Source organism: Nomascus leucogenys, chromosome 12, assembly GCF_006542625.1.
Source record: "Nomascus leucogenys isolate Asia chromosome 12, Asia_NLE_v1, whole genome shotgun sequence".
Lineage (NCBI taxonomy): Eukaryota > Metazoa > Chordata > Mammalia > Primates > Hylobatidae > Nomascus > Nomascus leucogenys.
The window spans coordinates 11551675-11575413 of NC_044392.1; the positions used below are offsets into that span (position 1 = coordinate 11551675).

Below are 23739 nucleotides of genomic sequence, written 5' to 3' on the forward strand. Positions count from 1 at the left end.
TAAGTCTCATGAGATCTGATGGGCTTTTCAGGGGTTGCCGCTTTTGCCTCTTCCCCATTTTCTCTTGCCACTGCCATGTAAGAAGTGCTTTTCACCTCCCGCCATGATTCTGAGGCCTCCCCAGCCATGTGGAACTGTAAGTCCAATTAAACCTCTTTTTGTTCCCAGTTTTGGGTATGTCTTTATCAGCAGCTTGAAAGCAAACTAATACACTATCTTATAGCTAATTATTTTAACGTGATTACAACTTAATATGGTTTGCATAAACAAAGAAGGAAAAAGAAAACTAATACTCAATACCCTAACTTCATCCCTCCACTTTTAAACTTTTACTTGTTTCTATTTATAGCTTATTGTACTATGTCTTGAAAATTGTTGTAGTCATTATTTTTTATTGGTTTATTGTTTAGTCTTTCTACTTAAGAGTAGTTTACACACCACAGTTACAGTGTTATATTTTGTGGTTTTCTATGTATTTACTATTACCAGTGAGTCTTATACCTTCAGATGAGTTCTTATTAGTCATTAATGTCCTTTGCTTTCTGATTGAAGTACTCCCTTTAGCATTTCTTGTAGGACAGAACCAGTGTTGATGAAATCCCTCAGCTTTTGTTTGTCTGGGAAAGTATTTATTTCCCCTTCATGCTTGAAGGATATTTTCACTGGATATACTATTCTAGGGTAAAAGTTTTTTCCTTCAGCACTTTAAATATGCCATGCCACTCTCTCATGGCCCGTAAGGTTTCCACTGAAAAGTCTGCTGCCAGACATATTGGAGCTCTATTATATGTAATTTGTTTCTTTTCTCTTGCTGCTTTTAGAATCCTTTATTTTTGACCTTCGGAAGTTTGATTATTAAATGTCTTGAGGTAATCTTTGGGTTAAATCTCCTTGTTGTTCTATAACCTTCTTGTACTTGGATATTGATATCTTTCTCTAGGTTTGGGAAGTTCTCTGCTATTATCCCCTTGAATAAACTTCCTACTCCTATTTCTTTTTATTTTTCTTTTTCTTTTTTGTTTTGAGACAGAGTCTCACTCTGTCACCCAGGCTGGAGTGCAGTGGCACGATCTCAGCTCACTGCAATCTCTGCCTCCCGGGTTCAAGTGATTCTTCTGCCTCAGCCTCCCAAGTGTGTGCCACCACACCCAGCTAATTTTTGTATTTTTAGTAGAAATGGGGTTTCACCATATTGGCCAGGCTGGTCTTGAACTCCTGACCTCGTGATCCACTGGCCTCAGCCTCCCAAAGTGCTGGGATTACGGGCGTGAGCCACTGCATGGGCCCCTGTGTCTTTTTCTACCCCCTCTTTAAGGCCAATAACTCTTAGATATGCCCCCCTACTTTTTTTTTTTTTTTTTTTTGAGATGAAGTCTGGGTCTGTTGCCCAGGCTGGAGTGCAGTGCTGCAATCTCAGCTAACTGCAACCTCTAGCTCCCGGGTTCAAGCGATTCTCCTGCCTCAGCCTCCCAAGTAGCTGGGATTACAGGCATGTACCACCACCTCCAGCTAATTTTTGTATTTTTAGTAGAGATGGGGTTTCACCATGTTGGCCAGGCTGGTTGTGAATGCCTGACCTCAGGTGATCTGCCCACTTTGGCCTCCGAAAGTGCTGGGATTACAGGTGTGAGCCACCGTGCCTGGCTAGATTTGCCCTTTTGAGGCTATTTTCCAAATCCTGTAGGTGTACTTCATTCTTTTTTATTCCTTTTGTCTTTTGTCTCCTCTGCCTTTGTATTTACTTTTCTTTTTTTTTTTCAGATGGAGTCTCGCTCTATTGCCCACGTTGGAGTGCAATGGCATGAACTCAGCTCTCTGCAACCTCTGCCTCCCAGGTTCAAGCAATTCTCCTCCCTCAACCTCCTGAGTAGCTGGAATTATAGGTGCATGCCACCACACCTAGCTAATTTTTGTATTTTTAGTAGAGACAGGGTTTTGCCATGTTGGCCAGGCTGTTCTCGAGCTCCTGACCTCAGGTGACCTGCCTGCCTTGGCCTCCCAAAGTACTGGGATTACAGACGTGAGCCACCGCACCTGGCCCTGTATATTTTCAAATAGTCTATCTTCAAGTTTACTAATTCTTCTGCTTGATCAATTCTGCTATTAAATGACTCTAATGCATTCTGCAGTATGCCTATTGCATTTTTCAGCTCCAGAATTTCCTCTTGATTCTTTTTAATTATTTCAATCTCTGTTAAATTTATCTGATAAAATTCTGAATTCATTCTCTGTATTATCTTTAATTTATCTGAGTTTCTTCAAAACAGCTATTTTGAATTTTCTGTCTGAAAGGTCACATATCTGTTTCTCCAGGATAGGTCCCTGGTGCCTTGTTTAGTTCATTTGGTGAGATCATGTTTTCCTGGAAGGTCTTGGTACTTATAGATGTTCATCTTGTCTGGGCATTGAAGAGTTAGATACTTATTATAGTCTTTGCAGTCTGGGCTTATTTGTACCCATCCTTCTTGTGAAGACCTTCCAGATATTCAAAAGTACTTGGGTGTTGTCATCTAAGCTCTACCTGCTTTAGGAGACTCCCCAAGCCCAGTAATGCTATGGTTCTTGCAGATTGGTAGAGGTACTGCCTTAATGGTCTTGGAAAAGATCTGGACGAATTCCCTGGATTACTAGGCAGAGACTCTTGTTCTCTTCCCTTACTTTCTCCTAGACAAATGGAGTCTCTCTCTTTATGTTCTGAGCCGCTTGGAACTGGGGTTGGCATGACACAAGCACCCTTATGGCCACCACTAGGACTGTGTTGGGTCATACCTGAAGCCAGCACAGCACTGGGTCTCTCCCAAGTCCTGCTGTAACCACTCCCTGGCTACCACCTATGACCGCTCAAGTCCCTGGGCTCCACAATCAGCAGATGCAAAGTCAGCAAGGCCTACGTCCTTCCTTTCAGGGCAGCGAGCTCCCCCATGCCCCAGGCAGTTCCAATGGTGCCATCTGGGAGCCAGGGACTAGAATAAAAAAACTTGAGAAGTCCACCTGGTGTTCTGTTGTATCGCAGCTAGGCTGGCACTCAAACCCGAAAATGCAGTCCTTTCCACTCTTTCTTCCCATTTCCAAAGGTAGAGGAGCCTCACCTCATAGCCACTACCATCACAGGCCCGTGGGGAGTACTGCCAGACTACTGCCAATGTTCCCTTAAGGACCAATGTCTCCTAAATCAGCTTGTGGTGAATGCTGCCTGGCTTGGTACTCACCCTCAGGATAGTGGGCTCCCTTCTGGCCCAGGGCATGTCCAAAAATGCTGTTTAAGAGCCAAGTCCTGGAATCATAGACCCCAAGAGCCTTCCTGGTGCTCTACCCTACTGTGGCAAAGCTGATACCTATGCTGCAAGACTAAGTCCCTTTTACTTTTCCCTCCAGTTTTCTCAAGCAGGAGTTTCACCCTGTAACCACCACAGCTGGGAATGTGCTGTCACCTGAATCCAGCAAGTCTCAGAGTCTCACCAAGGCCCTTAATACAGTATCTGGGTATTGCTGCTGGTCATTCAGGGCCCAAGGGCTCTTCAGCCAGCAGATGATGAATCTCACCGGGACTGGGTCCTTCCCTTCAAGGGAGCGGGTTTCCTTATGGCTTAGGGTATGTCCAGGAGCTAGGGCCTGGAAAGGGGGCCTCATTACTCTGACCAGTGCCCTCTCCTGCTGTGGTTGAGCTGGGCGTGGTGGCACACACTTGTAATCCCAGCTACTCAGGAGGCTGAGGCAGGAGAATTGCTTGAACCTGGGAGGCGGAGGTTGCAGTGAGCCAAGATCATGTCACTGTACTCTAACCTGGGCAACAGAGTGAGACTCTATCTTAAAATAAGTAAATAAGACCGGGCGCGGTACCTCACGACTGTAATCCCAGCACTTTGGGAGGCCAAGGCGGGCAGATCACCTGAGGTCAGGAGTTCGAGACCAACTTCAACATGGAGAAACCCTGTCTCTACTAAAAATACAAAATTAGCCGGGCATGATGGTGCATGCCCGTAATCCCAGCTACTTGGGAGGCTGAGGCAGGAGAATTGCTTGAACCTGGGAGGCAGAGGTTGCGGTGAGCCGAGATTGTGCCATTGTACTCTAGCCTGGGCAGAGCAAAACTCCATCTCAAAAAAAAAAAAGCAAATAAATAACATAAGCTATACATTGATTGGCAATACATTGTTCTGTTTTTTTCAGAGACAGCCTTGCTCTGTTGCTCAGGCTGGAATGCAGTACACGATCTCAGCTCACTGCAACCTTTGCCTCCCAGGTTCAAGCAATTCTGGTGCTTCAGTCTCCTGAGTAGCTGGGATTACAGATGTGCGTCACCACGCCCGGCTAATTTTTGTATTTTTAGTAGAGATGTGGTTTCGCCGTGTTGGCCAGGCTGGTCTTGAACTCCTGGCCTCAAGTGATCTGCCCGCCTCTGCCTCCCAAAGTGCTGGGATTACAGGTGCGAGCCAACACGCCTGGCCAGCTATACATTATTCTTTGTATCACAAATTTCAAGAACAGAAAATAATGAGTAAGGCAGCTAGTCAGAAACAAAATGACTTTAAAACAGTCACTCCCAAGCAAATTCAGTTATAAAAAGTCTGAATGGGGGCAGGTAATGACTGAAGTTCTGTATTCTTGTCTCTGGGCCTGATGAATTTTGCATGCTTCATATAGCTCAGACTGCTCTGAGCTGTTTGTCTTTTCTCAGTATGATTGATTAAATCCTTGGCCATTGGTGGTTCAACTCAACCTTCATCCTCTCCCCTTCCTGAATGAAAAGGGTATGCGCCTGGAAGCCCCAACTCTCTAATCATACCTTAGTATCCTGAAGCTCTCTAAGGGCCTCCAGACACCAGTCATCTCATTAACATACAAGAGACACTTATTACTCCAGAGAAGATTCCAAGGACTTAAGAGGTTTTTTTGTGTTTGTTTTTTTCCACCAGGAAACTGGGAGGGAGACCAAATATATCTTTGTCAATATCACAGCCTCCCAGGCCAGTCTCTGTGTCTCAAATCTGTAATCTTAGCACTTTGGGAAGCTGAAGTGGGAGAATCATTTGAGGCTAGGAGTTCGAGACCAGCCTTGGCAACATAGCGAGACCTTGTGTCTACTAAAAATTGTTTTAAAAGTTAACTAAGCATAGTTGTATTAGTCAGTTCTCATGCTGCTAATGAAGACATACCCAAGACTGGGCACTTTATACAGGAAAGACGTTTAATTGACTCACAGTTCAGCATGGCTGAGAAGGCCACAGGAAACTTACAATCATGGCACAAGGAGAAGCAAACACGTCCTTCACATGGTGGCAGCAAGGAGAGGTGCTGAGCAAAAGGGGAAAAACCCCTTATAAAACCATCAGATCTCATGAGAACTCACTCACTATCAATAGAACAGTATGGAGGAAACCGCCCCCATGATTCAATTACCTCCCACCAGGTATCACCTCCCGCCCATGATACATGGGGATTATGGAAACCACAAGATAAGATTTCGGTGAGGAGATAGCCAAACCGTATCAATAGTGATGCACACCTGTAGTCCCAGCTACTCAGGAGGCTGAGGTGGGAGGATCACTTGAGCTGGGGAGATCAAGGCTGCACAGCAAGATTGTCTCAAAAACAAAAACAAAAAAGATTACAGCCTTCCAGGGCAAAGGGACATTTGGCAATATCTGGAAACCATTTTAGTTATTACAACTGTAGGAGGTGCTACTGGCATCTGGTGGGTGGGGGCTGATGATGCTACTAAGCGTTCTACAGTGCACATTATAGCTTTCCACAACAAATATTTATCAGGCCTAAAATGTGAACAATGCAGAGGTTTGTTTAGAGTTATTTGGTGTAATCACATCTAGCAGGTTCAAAGTGAAGCTTCTCCATAATTTTAAAGAACAACATTCTTTTTGTTTGTATCACACTCATGCTCCAAGAGGTTTGGCTAGTGGTAGTATGGATGCTTTAATCTATTTTCTTGTTTACTCTGATTAGATGTTATAGTAGCTTGAAATGGTAACTTAGACTTTTGTTTGTTTGGTTTTTTAAACAGCTTTATTGAGATATAATTCAAATATTATACAATTCACTCGTTTAAAGTGTATAGTTCAATGGCTTTTGTCCATGTTTTGATTGTTACCACAATCAACATTAGAACATTTTATCAACCTAAAAGAAACCCCATGCTCTTTAGCTATCACTCTATCCCCAATTCCCTTCCCACCACCAGACTAGGCAACCACTAATCTACTTTCTTTCTGTCTAAATTTGCCTATTACTGACATTTCATATAAATGGAATCCTACAATATTTGGTCTGTTGTGCCTGGCTTGTTTTACTTAGAATAATGCTTTCAAGGTTCATGTTGTAGCATGTATCAGTACTTCCTTTCTTTTTATGACACTGCATGGATATACCCTATTTGGTTTTTTTTGTTTGTTTGTTTTTTGAGATGAAGTCTCCCTCTGTTGCCCAGGCTGGAGTGCAGTGGTACAATCACGGCTCACTACATCCTCGACCTCCTGAGCTCAAGCAATCCTCCCACCCCAGCATCCCAAGTAGTGCACACCACCACACCTGGCTAACTTTTTTAATTTTTTGTAGAGATGGGTGTCTCACATGTTGCCCAGGCAGGTCTTAAACTCTGCCTCAGGCTATCCTCCTGCCTCAGCCTCCCAAAGTGCTGGGATTACAGGCATAAGCCACCCAGCGAATCTGGACTTCTAAAAGCCAGTTCCATATAGGTCACTTTCAAGACTCTGATTCTTAGATACATCTAAGTTATGGCCAAAAAGCACATGAAAAGATGCTTAACATTACTAGCCATTAAGGAAATGAAGATCAAAAGCACAATGAGATACTGCTTCACACACACCAGGATGGCTAGAATAAAATGACAGATAATAACAAGTGCTGGCAAGGATGCAAAGAAATTGGAACCCTTATACACTGCAGGCAGGAATGTAAAATAGTATAGTCTCTTTGGAAAACAGCCTGGCAGTTCCTCAAGTGGTTAAACATACAGTTGCCTTTTTTTTTTTTTATTTTTTGAGATGGAGTCTCACTCTGTTGCCCAGGCTGGAGTGCAGTGGCGCGATCTCAGCTCACTGCAACCTCCGCCTCCTGGGTTCAAGTGATTCTCCTGCCTTAGCGTCCTGAATACAGGCGCCCACCACCACACCGAGCTAATTTCTGTATTTTTAGTAGAGACAGGGTTTCATCATGTTGGCCAGGCTGATCTTGAACTCCTGACCTCAAGTGATCCACCTGCCTTGGCCTCCCAAAGTGCTGGGATTACAGGTGTGAGCCACCATGCCTGGCTAGATACACCCTATTTGTCTATCCACTCATCAGTTGATGGCAATCTGGGTTGTTTCCACCTTTTGGCTGTTATGGATAATGCTGCTTTGAACATTTGTGTGTAAGTTTTTGTGTGGACATATGTTTTCATTTATCTTGAATATATAGACCTAGGTAGAATTGCTGGGTCAAATGGCAACTCTAGGCCAGGCGTGGTGGCTGGCGCCTGTAATCCCAGCACTTTGGGAAGCCAAGGCAGGAAGATCACGAGGTCAGGAGATCGAGACCATCCTGACTAACACGGTGAAACCCCGTCTGTACTAAAAATACAAAAAATTAGCCAGGCATGGTGGTGGGCGCCTGTAGTCCCAGCTACTTGGGAGGCTGAGGCAGGAGAATGGCATGAACCCGGGAGGCGGAGCTTGCAGTGAGCTGAGATCGCGCCACTGCACTCCAGCCTGGGCAACAGAGTGAGACTCCATCTCAAAAAATAAAAAAAAATGGCAACTGTATGTTTAACCACTTGAGGAACTGCCAGGCTGTTTTCCAAAGAGACTATACTATTTTACATTCCTGCCTGCAGTGTATAAGGGTTCCAATTTCTTTGCATCCTTGCCAGCACTTGTTATTATCTGTCATTTTATTCTAGCCATCCTGGTGTGTGTGAAGCAGTATCTCATTGTGCTTTTGATCTTCATTTCCTTAATGGCTAGTAATGTTAAGCATCTTTTCATGTGCTTTTTGGCCATAACTTAGATGTATCTAAGAATCAGAGTCTTGAAAGTGACCTATATGGAACTGGCTTTTAGAAGTCCAGATTCGCTGGGTGGCTTATGCCTGTAATCCCAGCACTTTGGGAGGCTGAGGCAGGAGGATAGCTTGAGGCAGAGTTTAAGACCTGCCTGGGCAGCATGTGAGACACCCATCTCTACAAAAAATTAAAAAAATTAGCCAGGTGTGGTGGTGTGCACTACTTGGGATGCTGGGGTGGGAGGATTGCTTGAGCTCAAGAGGTCGAGGATGTAGTGAGCCGTGATTGTACCACTGCACTCCAGCCTGGGTGACAGAGTGAGACCCTGTCTCAGAAAAAGAAGAAGAAGAAGAGGTCCAGACTCAATGCAAGGACTGAGAACAGGCCCAGTCATCTGGAAATTAGATAAGATTGAAGTGAGTATATCACTGTCCAAGATACAGCCAAGAATGAGGAAATTTTAAGTTAATGACTGAATTAGTGGAACAGGAGTCAGAATTTAGATGTCAGGGATAAAAAATCAGTTATACCACAATAAAAAAATCAAGGAGTTTCCTAAATTAAACTCAGATGCTAAAGTTATACCACAACCATCAGTACAAGACCAAGGTAGTCCAGGTGCAGTAGCTCACGCCTGTAATCCCAGCACCTTGGGAGGCCGAGGCCGGCAAATCACAAGGTCAGGAGTTCGAGGCCAGCCTGGCCAATATGGTGAAACCTTGTCTCTACTAAAAATACAAAAATTAGCAGGGCATGGTGGCGGGCACCTGTAGTCCCAGCTACTTGGGAGGCTGAAGCAGGAGAATCGCTTGAACCCAGGAGGTGGAGGTTGCAGTGAGCTGAGATCCTGCCACTGCACTCCAGCCTGGGCGACAGAGCAAGACTCCATCTCAAAAAAAAAAAAAAAAAAAGACCAAGATAAGCCAAATACTTGAGTCCACAGCAGTAGTTAAAGCTGGTGTTATGTAGGGAGTTATCCTTGGCCCACTCCCTGAAATGGAGGGCAAGAAGATGTGAGGCAGGATAAGTATCCACATCCAGTGCCAGTCCCCTGACTTAAGCAAGAAGAGGACACCCAAGAAAGGTGCATATTGAGGATGCAAATAAATTTTAACTGTGTTCACATGTGTCTAAACTCAAATTTACTTTTATAGAAACTATAATGAGAAACATCACCAACAAAAAATCAAGCTTCAAAAAGTCAAGTATCGTTTAACTAATGAAGTAGAACTACGAGATAAGAGAATTAACCAATTTGAAGATGAAATTGGAATCTTGCAGCATAAAGTAGAAAAGGTGAGGAAAAAAATAAAAGGTGAAGAGCTCACTGGTGATTCCCATGATCAGCCATTTGGAGAAAGTCTTTTCATTTTAAAAATTATTTGAGACTCCTTCATGGTCCTCGTTTTCATTTCTTTTCTTTCCACCATCTTTCAATAAGTAATTCTTTAAGCCCTGACCAAAAGTACATAAGACTCCTAGTGCTGCTAAACGGAACTGAATACTGAAAATACTCTGTACTGCCAACTTATGGTCAATGTCTTGCCTTCAGATGGAGATCCTTTTCTTGAACACCCCTGAGCACAGACTTCCAAACCACTCTCAATAACTCATTTCTGCTTTATGGAGCCCTCATTTTGCCTCAGACTTCAGTGTCAATTTTAAATGGCAGTGAAGATACGTGATCCTTACTCCTTTATCAGTCCTTGCCTTCAAGCTTTTTTCTAAATATCCATGGTTTCTTTATGTTTGTCTTATTGCCCTTGTGACTTAGTGGTGGATGAATAAGCAGGAAATGGGACAGATGAATAGAATCAAATGCAGAATGGTTGTGGGATTATTAAACTACATAAATTCAAGATGGAGAGTAACTGACTAGGTCAGTAAGGTTTTCCCTTCTTGGGATCACTAGCCCTTTCAGAATTTTGAGAACTCTGTCATCACTCTTAAAATATTCATTTCCACACTCAACAAATTTTTATACCATCACTATGTGCCAAGGATACCATAACCATTAATGTAATTTCAGTGATTCCATCAACTATCCTAAGACTCTAGGTCAAGAATTCCCAGACTGTACACAACAAAGCATTTTTGGAGTATAATAGGTGGGTCACAAATATTGCATTCTTAGTTTTAAAAAATTGGCTGGGTGCAATGGTTCATGCCTGTAATTCCAGCACTTTGGGAGGCCAAGGCAGGAGGATTGCTTGAGGCCAGGAGTTCAAGGTTACAGTGAGCTATAATTGTGCTTATGAATAGCCACTGCACTCCAGCCTGGGCAACATAGAGAGGCTCTGTCTAACGAAAATAAAAAACTCCTCTTGATACTCTATAGTGAGAGAAGAAAAATAAGTTGGATTTTTGCAGTCCTCCTTTTTTTGCCATTAATTTGCCAAACTTTTAGACACTGAGATTCAGCTTAGAACTAGGAAAAGACTATGGAAAGTGTATAAGAAAAAGTAGCAATCCATTTTAGTAGCACCCATGGGCAAAAAAAAAAAAAAGAAAAGAAGAGGCAGGGCACGGTGGCTTGCGCCTATAATCCCAGCACTTTAGGAGGCCGAGGTGGGCAGATCACCTGAGGTCAAGAGTTCGAGACCAGCCCGGCCAATATGGTGAAATCCCATCTCTACTGAAAATACAAAAAAATTAGCCAGGCATGGTGGCACACGCCTGTAATTCCAGCTACTCAGGAGGCTGAGGCAGGAGAATCTCTTGAACCCAAGAGGCGGAGGTTGCAGTGAGCTGAGATCATGCCATTGCACTCTAGCCTGGGGGACAAGAGCGAAACTCCGTCTCAAAAAAAAAAATAAATAAATAAAGGGAAGAGAAAGAAAGGAAAAAAATGTAGCAACCCTAGTTAATGGGTCCATCAGACATATCATCAGCCTATTTCTATATTATCAGTTCTTTTTCATACTTTTGCATTTTGCTTCTAGGCCAGAAAAACAGTCTTCTGCTTTCAACAGGCATGCCAGCTTTCTTCCTGACTACACTGGGTTGAATAGCTTCCCCTCAAATTCATGTCCTAGAACCTTAGAATGTGACCTTATATAGAAATAGGGTCTTTGCTGATATAATTAGTTAAGTGAGATTATCCTGGATTAGGGTGAATCATAAATCTAAGATGATTGCTGTCCTTATAGGAAGAGGGGAAAACACACAGACAGACACAGACAGGGGAAGAATGCCTCATGATGATGAATTCGGAGACTGGAATGATACAGCTACAAGCCAAGAAATAGCAAGGGTTGCTGGCAACCACTAGAAGCGAGGAGAAAGGCATGCAACACAATCTCTCTTGGAGCCCCCATGAGTAATTAACCCTGACAACAATGTGATTTCAGATTTCTATCACTCAAAACTATGAGAAAATGTTATGGCAGCCCTAGGAAACTAATGCACCTACCCAAAGAACCACAGGTCTTCCTAAAATATGCTGGAGCTCCCAAGTAAGCAGAGGCTGAGAGAATAATTGGATCTTTTGCTCACTGCCATTGAAGGGTACTGTGGGCTTTGGCCTTAAATAGACTTGGATTCAAATTCTAGCCCTGCCTGTAAGCTTGGACAAGTCTCTGTGTATCACTTTCCTCATCTGTAAAATGAGGGAAATAATCCCTACCTTACATACACAAGGCTTTTGTGAGTATTAAAACTTAAAATTTCTAAAGTGGTACTTGGTACATACACATTTTTCATAGATGTTATTTTCCTTTTTTTGGTATATAATCTCTCAGAAGGGCCAGGTGTGGTGGCTCATGCCTGTAATCCCAGCTACTTGGGAGGCTGAGGCAGGAGAATTGCTTGAACCAGGGAGGTGGAAGTTGAGTGAGCCAAGATTGCACCATTGCACTCCAGCCTAGGTGACAAGAGTGAAACTTCATCTCAAAAAAAAAAACCTTAGAAGAATGTTAATTCGTGGATTCATTGTTCACGTGAGAAATTGTTAACAGAATTAGAATGACTTAGCCTAGAGAAGACTGATGTTAGAGCTTTTAATGCCACAGTGGTACAAGCTTAGGAATTATTTTATGTATTTTAGGGCCCAAGGACCAGAGCACTGAGCATAAAAATGCCAGATTTGCTTTCTAAGTCTCCAAAAAGTAATGCCACTTCTTTTGGCTTCATTCCTTCAACTTTTTCTTTATATAATGAGTCAATTGAGACTTCTGTTGTGACCACTCAAACCAGACTTTCCCATTTTATCCTGTTATCACAGTATGTGTCTGGAATTTTTGTTTGTTTTAAAAAATACAGTATTTCCCAAGGACAAGGTGTCAGTCACCTTCCTCATGCAGTACACTTTTTAATCCAGTTAGAGCTGTCTAGGGTTTGTCTGTGGGAAGATTGCTTCTATTCTCAATCCTTACCAATACATTATTAATTAAATGTCTTTAAATTATAGCAAGTGAGACTACCATTAGATATTGCAGGGTCTCTGAGATGGACTTTAAAATCTGGAATAGTTTTTTCAGAACATAATCTAATCTACATCCTATAGGTCTTTAATAATAGATGGATGGCCAGGCATGGTGGCTCATGCCTGTAATTCTAGCACTTTGGGAGGCCGAGGTGGGTGCATCATCTGAGGTCAGGAGTTTGAGACCAGCCTGACCAACATGGCAAAACCCCATTTCTACTAAAAGTACAAAAATTAGCTGGGCGTGGTGGTGGGCACCTATAATCTCAGCTACTCAGGAGGCTGAGGCAGGAGAATTGCTTGAACCCAGCGGGCAGAGATTGCAGTGAGCCGAGATTGCGCCACTGCACTCCAGCCTGGGTGAAAGAGCAAAACTTTATCTAAAAAAAAAATTAATAATAATAATAGATGGCCAGTCTTTTCTGAATGACCTACATTAGTATCTTATTTAAAAGAAACATGTAGGTTGGGCACAGCGTCTCATGCCTGTAATCCCAGTCCTTTGGGAGGCTGAAGCAGGAGGATAGTTTGAGGCCAGGAGTTTGAGACCAGCCTGAGCAACAGAGCAAGACCCTGTTCCTACTATTTTATTTTATTTTTTATCTTAAAAAAAATTTTCTGAGACAGAGTCTTGTTCTGTCACCCAGGCTAGAGTGCAGTGGTGTGATCCTAGCTCATTGCAGCCTTGAACTCCACACATGGCTTTTGTGTGTGTGTGTGTGTGTGTGTGTGTGTGTGTGTGTGGAGATGGGGTCTCACCATGTTGACCAGGCTGGTCTCGAACTCCTGGGCTCAAGCAATCCTCCCACTCTGGCCTCCCAGAGTGCAGGGATTACAGGTGTGAGCCATGGCACCAAGCATCTGACTCTACAAAAAATGTAAAAATTAGCCAGCTGTGGTGGTTCATGCCTGTAGTCCTAGCTACTCAGAAGGCTGAGGCACATGATCACTTGAGCCCAGGAGTGTGAGGTTACAGTGAGCCATGATTGTACCACTGCACTCCAGTCTGGATGACAGAGCTAGACCCTGTCTAAAAAAAAAAAAAAAAAAAAAAAACAGCTGGACACAGTGGCTCATGCCTGTAATCCCAAACCTTTGGGAGGCCGAGGTGGGCAGATCACTTGTGGTCAGGGGTTTGAGATCAGCCTTGCCAACATGGCAAAACCCTGTATCTACTAAAAATATGAAAATTAGCTGGGTATGGTAGTGGATGCCTGTAATCCCAGCTACTCGGGAGGCTGAGGCTGAACGTGAGAGGCAGAGGTTGTAGTGAGCCGAGATAGTGCCACTGCACTCCAGCCTGGGCAACAAAGCAAGACTCCATGTCAAAAACAAAACAAAACAAAACAAAACAAACACAAAAAAACATGATCTCACAACTTTCAGGGTCATGAAAAAGAAGAAAAAAAATACATGACATGGGCTGGGCGCGGTGGCTCACGCCTGTAATCCCAGCAATTTGGGAGGCCAAGGTGGGCAGATCACAAGGTCAGGAGATAGAGACCATCCTGGCTAACACAGTGAAACCCCATCTCTACTAAAAATACAAAAAAATTAGCTGGGCGTGGTGGCGGGCACCTGTAGTCCCAGCTACTCAGGAGGCTGAGGCAGGAGAATGGCGTGAACCCGGGAGGCGGAGCTTGCAGTGGGCAGAGATCACACCACTGTATTCCAGCCTGGGTGACAGGGCAAGTTCTGTCTTTAAATTATATATATATGACATGACATAAAATAACCTCTCAAAAATTGAAAAACTATTTAGCTACAGTGAATGACAATGTCATCAAACAGAAACAGACTAGGGGACAGGAGAAAAAAAAGTAAATAATGGAAAATTTCTGCTAGATTTAGAAACAGCCTTATGCTCTTAAATTTATCATTCTTTCTCCTGCTGTGGTAATTAGGAGACTTTCTAATCCCTAGGAGAAGGCAATACAGGACCAGATCACTGCCCAAAATGATACCCTGCTTCTAGAAAAAAGGAAACTTCAGGAGCAAGTCATAGAGCAAGAACAGTTGATCCACAGCAACAAATGGACGATATCTTCCATCCAGAGCAGGTAGGTGCCATCCTGCCTGGGAGCCAATAAACTCCACAAGAGGATGTTTCTCCCTCAACAAAGAGATGGTTCTAGAGACTGTCCTTTGAGATTGTAGCCTACCCTATAACTCTCGTTCTGCTGTCTGCTGTTTTCAGCAGACATACAAGTGGCCGAAATTATTAAATTAAAAAGAAAAATATCATGGAGGAGGCTGGTTGGCTATTTAGACAGGCTGTTTCATAATGTCATTGCCTCACTGAGGACTTGGCTGTGTGCATTCTGGCCCGTCATTTTGTGTGTGTTGATCCACATTTTTATTATTTGATACCTATGGAATCAAGGTAGAACAAGAGAGAATTAGGCTCACAGAAGTAACTTAAATTCATGAAATCCACAGGATATCAGCATATTAATTTTTAATGAGAAATATTATAAGCAGAAAATAAGTCATATATCAGCCAGCCTGAGCATTCTCTTCTTCATAGGAGACTTTAATTATAATCAAAGAGAGTGGGTTGGTGTTAACAAATAATGTCACCAATAATAACTGGAATGATTAAGATTTGTCTGAGCAATTACTATATGCTAGGCACTGTTCTAAGCTCTTTCGTTCATTTAATCCTGACACCAATCCCAGGAGAGAGGCACTATTAGCCTTATTTTACAGATAGGAAGCCAAGGTCTGGAGAGGTGAGGGAACTCACTCAGCCCAGTCAGTGATAGAGCAGCATGTGGACCTCGGCGGCCTGGCCCTAGACCACGGCACCATAGTCTGGGGAGAGGACTGCCAAGCAGACTGGAATGTTCTTGTCCACTGCTTTGGGCACACGTCTCTGAGCAGGCTTGGAGAATCTCTGATCTTTTACTGTCTGTGTCTCCCCTTTTAGATGTCCCATATAAATCATTGCTCTTCTCAAACTGTCATAGCTTCTGACAGTCAGGATCCAACACAATTAACTCATTACCTTTGCATTAACATTAATAATCTTTCTATCTTGCCCTACTGATGACACAATCACCTGGACTGGACTTGAATGCTTTCCTTAGAGTAAGTTTCTTCCAAGGAGTATTTCCTCATTTTACAGATAACGAAACTGAGGCTCAGATTTGTCACAACAGTGTATATTTCATCAGGTTGCTGTGCATATTAAATGAGCTAATACCTGAAAAGTTTGAAGTGCTTACTGTGTGGGTAGGTTACATTGCATAAGTACATGGCAAGTACTTGAAACATGGTTGCTGCTGCTGCTACCACTATTTCTACTTCACAAGAAATCAGAATCAGATCAGTATGAGAACAGAACCAGATATAAGCTATGTAGCTACAATATTTGAAGGGATACAGAGTCTCTCTTGTTTCATTCCCACCCTAAATGGGATCATATCCTTCCTTAAATTTTTCAAGGGCTAGAATTAATACTCTTGTACATGTATTTAATAACCATGTACAGCCCAGAAGCTTATTAACTTTTACTTGGTGTATTAGGGTTTTCTTAGAGGAAAAGAAAAGAATAGGAGACATATATATGTATATGTAAAGGAGAGTGTGTATAAAGAGGAGTCTTTACTATATAAAGAGGAGTTTATTAAGTATTAACGTACACAATCACAAGGTCCACCATAGGCTGTCTGCAAGCGGAGGAGCAAGGAGAGCCAATCTGAGTCCCAAATCTGAAGAACTCAGAGTCCTGTGTTCGAGGGCAGGAAGCATCCAGCATGGGAGAAAGATGTAAACTGGGAGGCGAGGTCTGTCTCTCTTTTTCACATTTTTCTGCCTGCTTTATATTCACTGGAAGCTGATTAGATTGTGCCCACCAGATTAAGAGTGGATCTGCCTTCCCCAGCCCACTGACTCAAATGTTAATCTCTTTTGGCAACACCCTCACAGACACACCCAGGATAATACTTTGTATCCCTCAATCCAATCAAGTTGACACGCAGTATTAAACATCACACTTGGTCTTGGAATATGGTGGGAATTATTCTGTCAAACTTGCTTCTAAAATCTGGACAGCGGTCTAAGATCCAGGGCCAGTGGGAAGTGGGACGTAGTTTGGGGTTTTTAGTAATGATACAGAAATTTCTAATCATGCCACTGATTTATGCCATTCTTAGGGTACTTTACATGGATAAAGAAAATAAGCAATTACAGGAACATAGTCTTCGTCTCACACAGCAGATTGGCTTCTTAGAGCGAATTATAAGGAGCATCCATATTCGCAGAGGAGAGGTAAGATGTGTGCTTCCTATTGGGCCTGCCTTTAATGTGAAGTTCGGGTTGCTACGGCTGCTGTGCTGTCTCTTCCCTTCATCTTTATATAGCTGTAGCTGGGCTTTTGGCCTCATGGTAGGCTGTGGCAAAGAGGCTCTTGGCTGCACACCAGGATAGCAGACCCTGAGACTGCTCTTGATCAGCCAGATTTTAGTAAACTATCTCCTCCTGTGTGATCTCCAAGCAATCTGTATATGCCTCATAGCTTCTTCCTTAATACACTGTATTGTCATTGCCCTTTTTCTTCTCTATCTCATTAACTCAGCAGTGAGTTCCTGGAGGGCAAGGAGTGTATCTCATATATTACTGTATCTATGGACAGGTACTCCATAAATATTTGAGAATGAATAAATATTCAGTGTTTTAACATATGTGCCTCATTCTCAACAGCACTGTTTGCCATGTATGATTCTAGCCCCATCTAAAACATGAGCAAATCTGAGACTCTGAAGTAAAGTGAAGTTTGCTATGGCAAAGAGTCAAGCCTAATGAGAGCATCTGAGTGAAAGAAAAGCAATTATGTTCCAAAAGTCCAAGCAGACAAGTGGCCAAATACAGAGAGATGCAGAAAATAATACAGGTTCAGATCAGGTCCATAATCTGTCTGGTAAGCAAGTCAGCAAGAGGGACTTCAATGAACAGAATCATATTCTGAAACCAAGATGGAGGCTGATTACTTTCTTCTCTGGTTTATATCACCTACTAGATGTTTCTTCCCAAGATACTGGACAGTAGATCCTGCTTGTTGATCACTGTTGCTGTAAGACTTGTTTGGTCTCAGAGAGGTGATTATTTCCAAGCTGTATGAGTGGGTTTTTGGTTTGTTTTCTGATTTTGTCAAAAGTAGAACTGCCAAGTAGTGTGGCTTGGTATCCAGTAATTTATGTCTTTCCTTGAGCTACAACTGTTTTCAATTGTCTAGTCATTCATTCTTTTACTTATTCATTCAACAAATACTTATCAATTCCAGGAAATGACCTAGGTCCTAGGAATAAAAAGATAGTCCCTGTTTTCAGAGGCCTTTGGTCTAGCAGAGAAGGACAGACACATTTGTAAATAAGTACTATAGTATTACAGGTGCTGAGTTAGAAGACTTAATGGAGTATGTCTGGGACCAATAGCTTTGCGATCTATATTGTTACCCTTGAATCAAGATGAGAATGGTCACATGGCCCGGCGCGGTGGCTCACGCCTGTAATCCCAGCACTTTGGGAGGTCGAGGCGGGTGGATCACGAGGTCAGGAGATCGAGACCATCCTGGCTAACACGGTGAAACCCCGTCTCTACTAAAAATACAAAAAATTAGCTGGACGAGGTGGCGGGCACCTGTAGTCCCAGCTACGCAGGAGGCTGAGGCAGGAGAATGGCGTGAACCCCGGGGGGCAGAGCCTGCAGTGAGCCGAGATCGCGCCACTGCACTCCAGCCTGGGCGACAGAGCGAGACTCCGTCTCAAAAAAAAAAGAAAAGAAAAGAAAAGAAAAGAATGGTCACATGGATCAGAACTATAGCACATCAGACTCAATATTCCATATGTGTCAAAGGTACTAACTTCTAACATCTTGATACCTATTGGAATAATAACTCCAAAATTGTTTTTAAACTTAGAATCTTAAGGAGTTTCCTGTTCCAAAATGGTGGCATAGAGGCAAGCTGACTTCTCTCCCTCCAACAAAGAAACAGAAAGAAATATACAGCACTGAGGTCTTCACCAGCAACAATGCAGAACTCCAGCATGAGGATGAGTCAGTTCCTGAGGGCACAGAGAAGTGGAAACACTCTGAGCAGATGGTAGGAGAATCCAACTTCCACATCCACAATTCCCTTCCCCACATTCTGCCAGGCACCCACTGTTTGGAAAATCTCTAAACTTGTGGTTTCTACACTGGAAAAAGTAAAACTGAGGTAGTCAAACAGATTTCCCACTTTCTTGGGTTTCCTAGCCAGAAACCTGTCCTTGTCTTAACCCACAGGTAGTATCACAACTTCCTGCAGGCAGAAATATCCCTGAAGACAGGCATAACCCTGAAATATCCCTGAAACAGAAGAGGTGGGACTCTGCTCTGTAACCCAGCCAAAGAAGGCATAAGAGTGGCTGTAGGAGCTATGTCCCCCAGGTCTCCTGGGCATGAGCCCCTAGACAGCCTTCCCTCACTGCCAGGATAATCCCTTTGGGACCTCCCCTATTTGGGACAGGCAGTGCTGTCACCATTTACTAGAGCCAAGGTGAACCTGGGCTGAAGGTGCCACCTAGAGCCAAAAAGGAGGTAGGGATCTAGCATTAAAGATTTGGCTGGGTACAGTGGTTCATGCCTGTAATCCACTTTGGGAGGCTGCAGTGGATGGATCACCTGAGGTCAGGAGTTCGAGACCAGCCTGGCCAACATGGTGAAACCCCATCTCTACTAAAAATACAAAAAAATTAGCTCGGTGTGGTGGTATGTGCTTATAATCCCAGTTACTCAGGAGGCTGAGGCAGGAGAATCACTTGAACCTGGGAGGCAGAGGTTGCAGTGAGCCAAGACTGAGCCACTGCACTCCAGCCTGGGTGACAGAGCGAGACTCCATCTCAAAAAAATAAATAAGATCAATGCAAAAAAATAAAAGTCACCAAGTAGCTGAATGGATGAAGAAATAAAACCCAACTATATGTTGCCCTCAAGAAACCCATCTCACCTATAAAGACACACAGACTGAAAAGGAGTGGAAAAAGATATTCCATGCACCTGGAAACCAAAGAGGAGCAGGACTAGCTATAGTCATGTCAGATAAATTAGACTACAAGTGAAAGACCAAAAACAACAAGGACGGTAACCTATATAATGATAAAAGGGCCAATTCAGCAGGAGAATATAACAATTATAAATATCTATGCATCCAACACCAGAGCTCCCAAATATATAAGGCTAACATTAATAGAACTGAAGTGAGAGATAGACTGCAACACAAAAATAGTGGGGACTTTAACACCCAACTCTCCATAATGGACAGATCATCCTAACAGAAAATCAACAAATAGTGGAGTTAAACTACACACTAGACCTAATAGATCTAACTGACACTTATGGAACATACCCACTGCTGCAGAATACACATTCTTTTCATCAGCACATAGAACATTTTTCAGAATAGACCATACCTTATACCACAAAACAAGCACAAATTCGAAAAATAGAAATTGTGTCAAGTATCTTCTTTGAACACAATGAAATGAAACTAGAAATCAATAACAGGAAAAACCATGGAAACTACACAAGCACATGGAAATAAAACAACATATTCCCAAATGACCAATGGGTTAATTAAGAAATTAAGATAGAAATTTTAAAATATCTTGAAACAAATGGAAATGGGAATACAAAATCTATGGGATATGATAAAAGCAATATTAAGAGGGAAGTTTTTTGTTGTTATTTGTTTGTTTGTTTTTAGATGGAATTTCACTCTTGTTGCCCAGGCTGGAGTGCAATGGCGCAATCTTGGCTCACCACAACCTCCACCTCCCGGGTTCAAGCGATTCTCCTGCCTCAGCCTCCTGAGTAGCTGGAATTACAGGCATGTGCCACCATGCCTGGCTAATTTTGTATTTTTAATAGAGACGGGGTTTCTCCATGTTGGTCAGGCTGGTCTCGAACTCCCGACAGGTGATCCGCCTGCCTCGGCCTCCCAAAGTGCTGGGATTATAGGCATGAGCCACCATACCTGGCCTTAACTGGGAAGTTTATAGCAATAAACACCTACATCCAAAAAGTGGAAAGACTTCAAATTACCTGAAGATGCACCTCAAGAAACTAGAAAAGCAAGAACAAACCAAACCCAAAATTGATACAAGGAGAGAAATAATAAAGATTAGAGCAGGCCAGGCGTAGTGGCTCACACCTGTAATCCCAGCATTTTGGGAGGCCAAGGCAGGTGGATCACGAGGTCAGGAGATCGAGACCATCCTGGTTAACACAGTGAAACCCTGTCTCTACTAAAAATACAAAAAATTAGCCGGGCGTGTTGGCACGCACCTGTAATCCCAGCTACTCAGGAGGCTGAGGTAGCAGAATCACTTGAACTTGGGAGGCGGAGGTTGCAGTGAGCCGAGATCATGCCACTGCACTCCAGCCTGGGTGAAAGAGCAAGACTCTGTCTCAAAACAAAACAAATAAACAAAAAAAAAGATTACAGCAGAAATAAATGAAATTGAGATTAAAAGAACAATATAGAAGATCAATGAAACAAAAAGTTGAGTTTTTTTTTAAGATAAACAAAATCAACACATCTTTAGCCGGACTAACTAAGAAAAAAAGAGAGAAGACCCAAATAAATAAATCAGAAATGAAAAAGGAGACATAACAACTGAGATCTCAGAAATACAAAGAATCATTAGAGACTATTATGAATAACCATATGCCAACAAATAGGAAAACCTAGAAGAAATGGATAAATTTCTGGAAACATACATCCTACCAAGATTGAACCATAAAGAAATAGAAAACTTCAACAAATCAATAATGAATCATGAGATCAAAGCCATAATAAAAAGTCTCCCATCAAAGAAAAGATCAGAACCTGCTGGATTCACTCCTGAAGTCCACCAAATATTTAAAGAAGGAATACCAATCTTACTCAAACTCTTCAAAAAAAAAAATAAAGAGGAGGGAATACTAACAAACTCATTAAATGAGGCCAGCATTACCCAGATGCCAAAGCCAGGTGAGACTACAAAAAGATCATTCACCATGATCAAGTGAGATTTGTCCCAGGAATACAAGGATGGTTCAACATATGCAAATCAATAAACATGATACACCATATTAATAGAATGAAGGACAAAACCCATATGATCATCTTATTATATACAGAAAAAGCATTGACAAAATTCAAATCCTTTCATGATAAAAACTCTCAAAAGATTAGGTTTAGAAGGAATATACCTCAATACAATAAAGGCCATATATGACAAGCCCACAGCTAACCTTATACTCAATGGTGAAAAGTTGGAAGCTTTTTCCCAAAGATCAAGGACAAGACAAGGATGCCCATGTATACATCTATTTCATGTATACTGGAAATCTTTGCCAGAGCAATTAGGCAAGAGAAAGAAATAAAAGGCATCCAAATAGGAAAGGAAACAGTGAAACTGTGTCTATTTGTTGACAACATGATCTTATATGTAGAAATCCCTAAAAACTGTTAGAACTAAGAAGCAAGTACAGTAAAGTTGCAGGATACAAAATCAACACACCAAAATCAGTAGTGCTTCTATACACCAACAACACATTATCCAAAAAAGAAATCAAGAAAATAATACCATTTACAATAACTACAAAATAAATAAACTACTTAGGAATAAATTTAACCAAAGAGGTGAAAGATCTGTATACTTAAAACTACAAAACTTTGATGAAATAAATTGAAGAAAATACAATAAATGAAAAGATATTAGTGTTCATGAATTGAAAGAATTAATATTGCTAAAACGCCCATACCACCCAAAGCAATCTATAGGTTCAGTGCAATACCTATCAAAATTCCAATGTCATTTTTCATAGAAATAGAAAAAACAGTCCTAAAATTCATGTGGAACTACAAAACCCCCAAATAGCCAAGGCAATATTCAGCAGAAAGAACAAAGCTGGAGGCCTCATACGACCTGATTTCAAACTATATCACAGGTTGGGCATGGTGGCTCAGGCTTGTAATCCCAGCACTTTGGGAGGCTGAGGGGGGAAGATTGCTTGAGCCCAGGAGTTTGAGACCAGCTTGTGCCCAGGAGTTCAAGACCAACATGGCAAAACCCCATCTCTACAAAGAAGTAAAAAATTAGCTGGGCATAGTAATCTCAGCTACTTGGGAGGCTGAGGCAAGAGGATTGCTTGAACCCAGGTGGTAAAGGTTGCAGTGAGCCATGATTGTGCCACTGCACTCCAGCCTGGGTAACAGAACAAGACCCAGTCTAAAATAAATAAATAAATAAATAAATATATATATGTGTGTGTGTGTGTGTGTGTGTGTATAACAGTACAGTAATAAAAACAACATGGGACTGGCATTAAAATAGACACATTGACCAAATGAAACAGCATAGAGAGCCTACAAACAAACCCACACATTTACAGTCAATTGATTTTTCTTTTTCTGTTGCCCAGGCTGGAGTGCAGTGGTGCAATCATAGCTCACTGCAGCCTCAACTTCCTGGGCTCAAGCAATCCTCCCACCTCAGCCTTCCAAGTAGCTGGAACCATAGGTGCACACCATCACACTCAGCTAATTCTTTAAATTTTTTGTAGTGATGGAGTCTTGTCATGTTGTCCAGGCTGGTCTCAAACTCCTGGGCTTAAGCAATGCTTCTGCCTTGGCCTCCCAAAGTGCTGGGATTAAAGGTGTCAGACACCACACCTGGCCTACAGTCAGTTAATTTTTTGACAAAGGATGAAAATGACATTGAGAAAAGGACAGTCCCTTCAACAAAACAGTATTAAGAAAACTGGATATCTACGTGCAGAAGAATGAAAGTGGACCGTTACCTAACACCACATTAAAAAATCAACTCCAAATGGATTAAAGACTTAGACAAGACCTGAAATTGTAAAACTACTAGAAGAACACTACATGGGGAAAGAACTACATGATGTTGATCTGGACAACGATTTTTTCAATTTGACGCGAAAAGCTCAGGGAACAAAAACAAATATATACAAATGGGATGGTGTTAGGTAACGTGGGCACAGTAAGATGGCGCCGGTTCCGTGTTCTTCACCCCCAGTTCCCGGTTCTCCACCCCGCGAGCCCGCCAAGAGAAGGCCAATCAGGGAAGAACACCTCCTGCCTTTTACTCAAGCCCCACCCCTAAGCCAATCACCGATGCCCGAGTAGCCCCACTGAGTATAAAAACCCAGCACCTAAGCAGCTCGCCCCTTCTTCCTTCCTTCTCCTCCTCTGCGTGTTGTCGCTTTGGTGCCTCCAGTAAAATCTCTTGACCGCGACCAGCGTGTCTTT

At 42.5% G+C, this 23739-nt stretch overlaps 1 protein-coding gene across 2 annotated transcripts in view; it reads left to right on the top strand.

The window, feature by feature from the left end:
* CCDC30 (coiled-coil domain containing 30) overlaps positions 1-23739 on the top strand; it is a 149131-nt gene that overhangs the window by 122423 nt on the left and 2969 nt on the right. For both annotated transcript variants that reach the window (XM_030823616.1, XM_030823617.1), the window contains exons 11-14: positions 9172-9313; positions 14364-14500; positions 16598-16712; positions 18361-18543. In XM_030823616.1, the coding sequence (XP_030679476.1) occupies positions 9172-9313; positions 14364-14500; positions 16598-16712; positions 18361-18543 (577 nt within the window). The remainder of the gene's footprint in view (positions 1-9171; positions 9314-14363; positions 14501-16597; positions 16713-18360; positions 18544-23739) is intronic.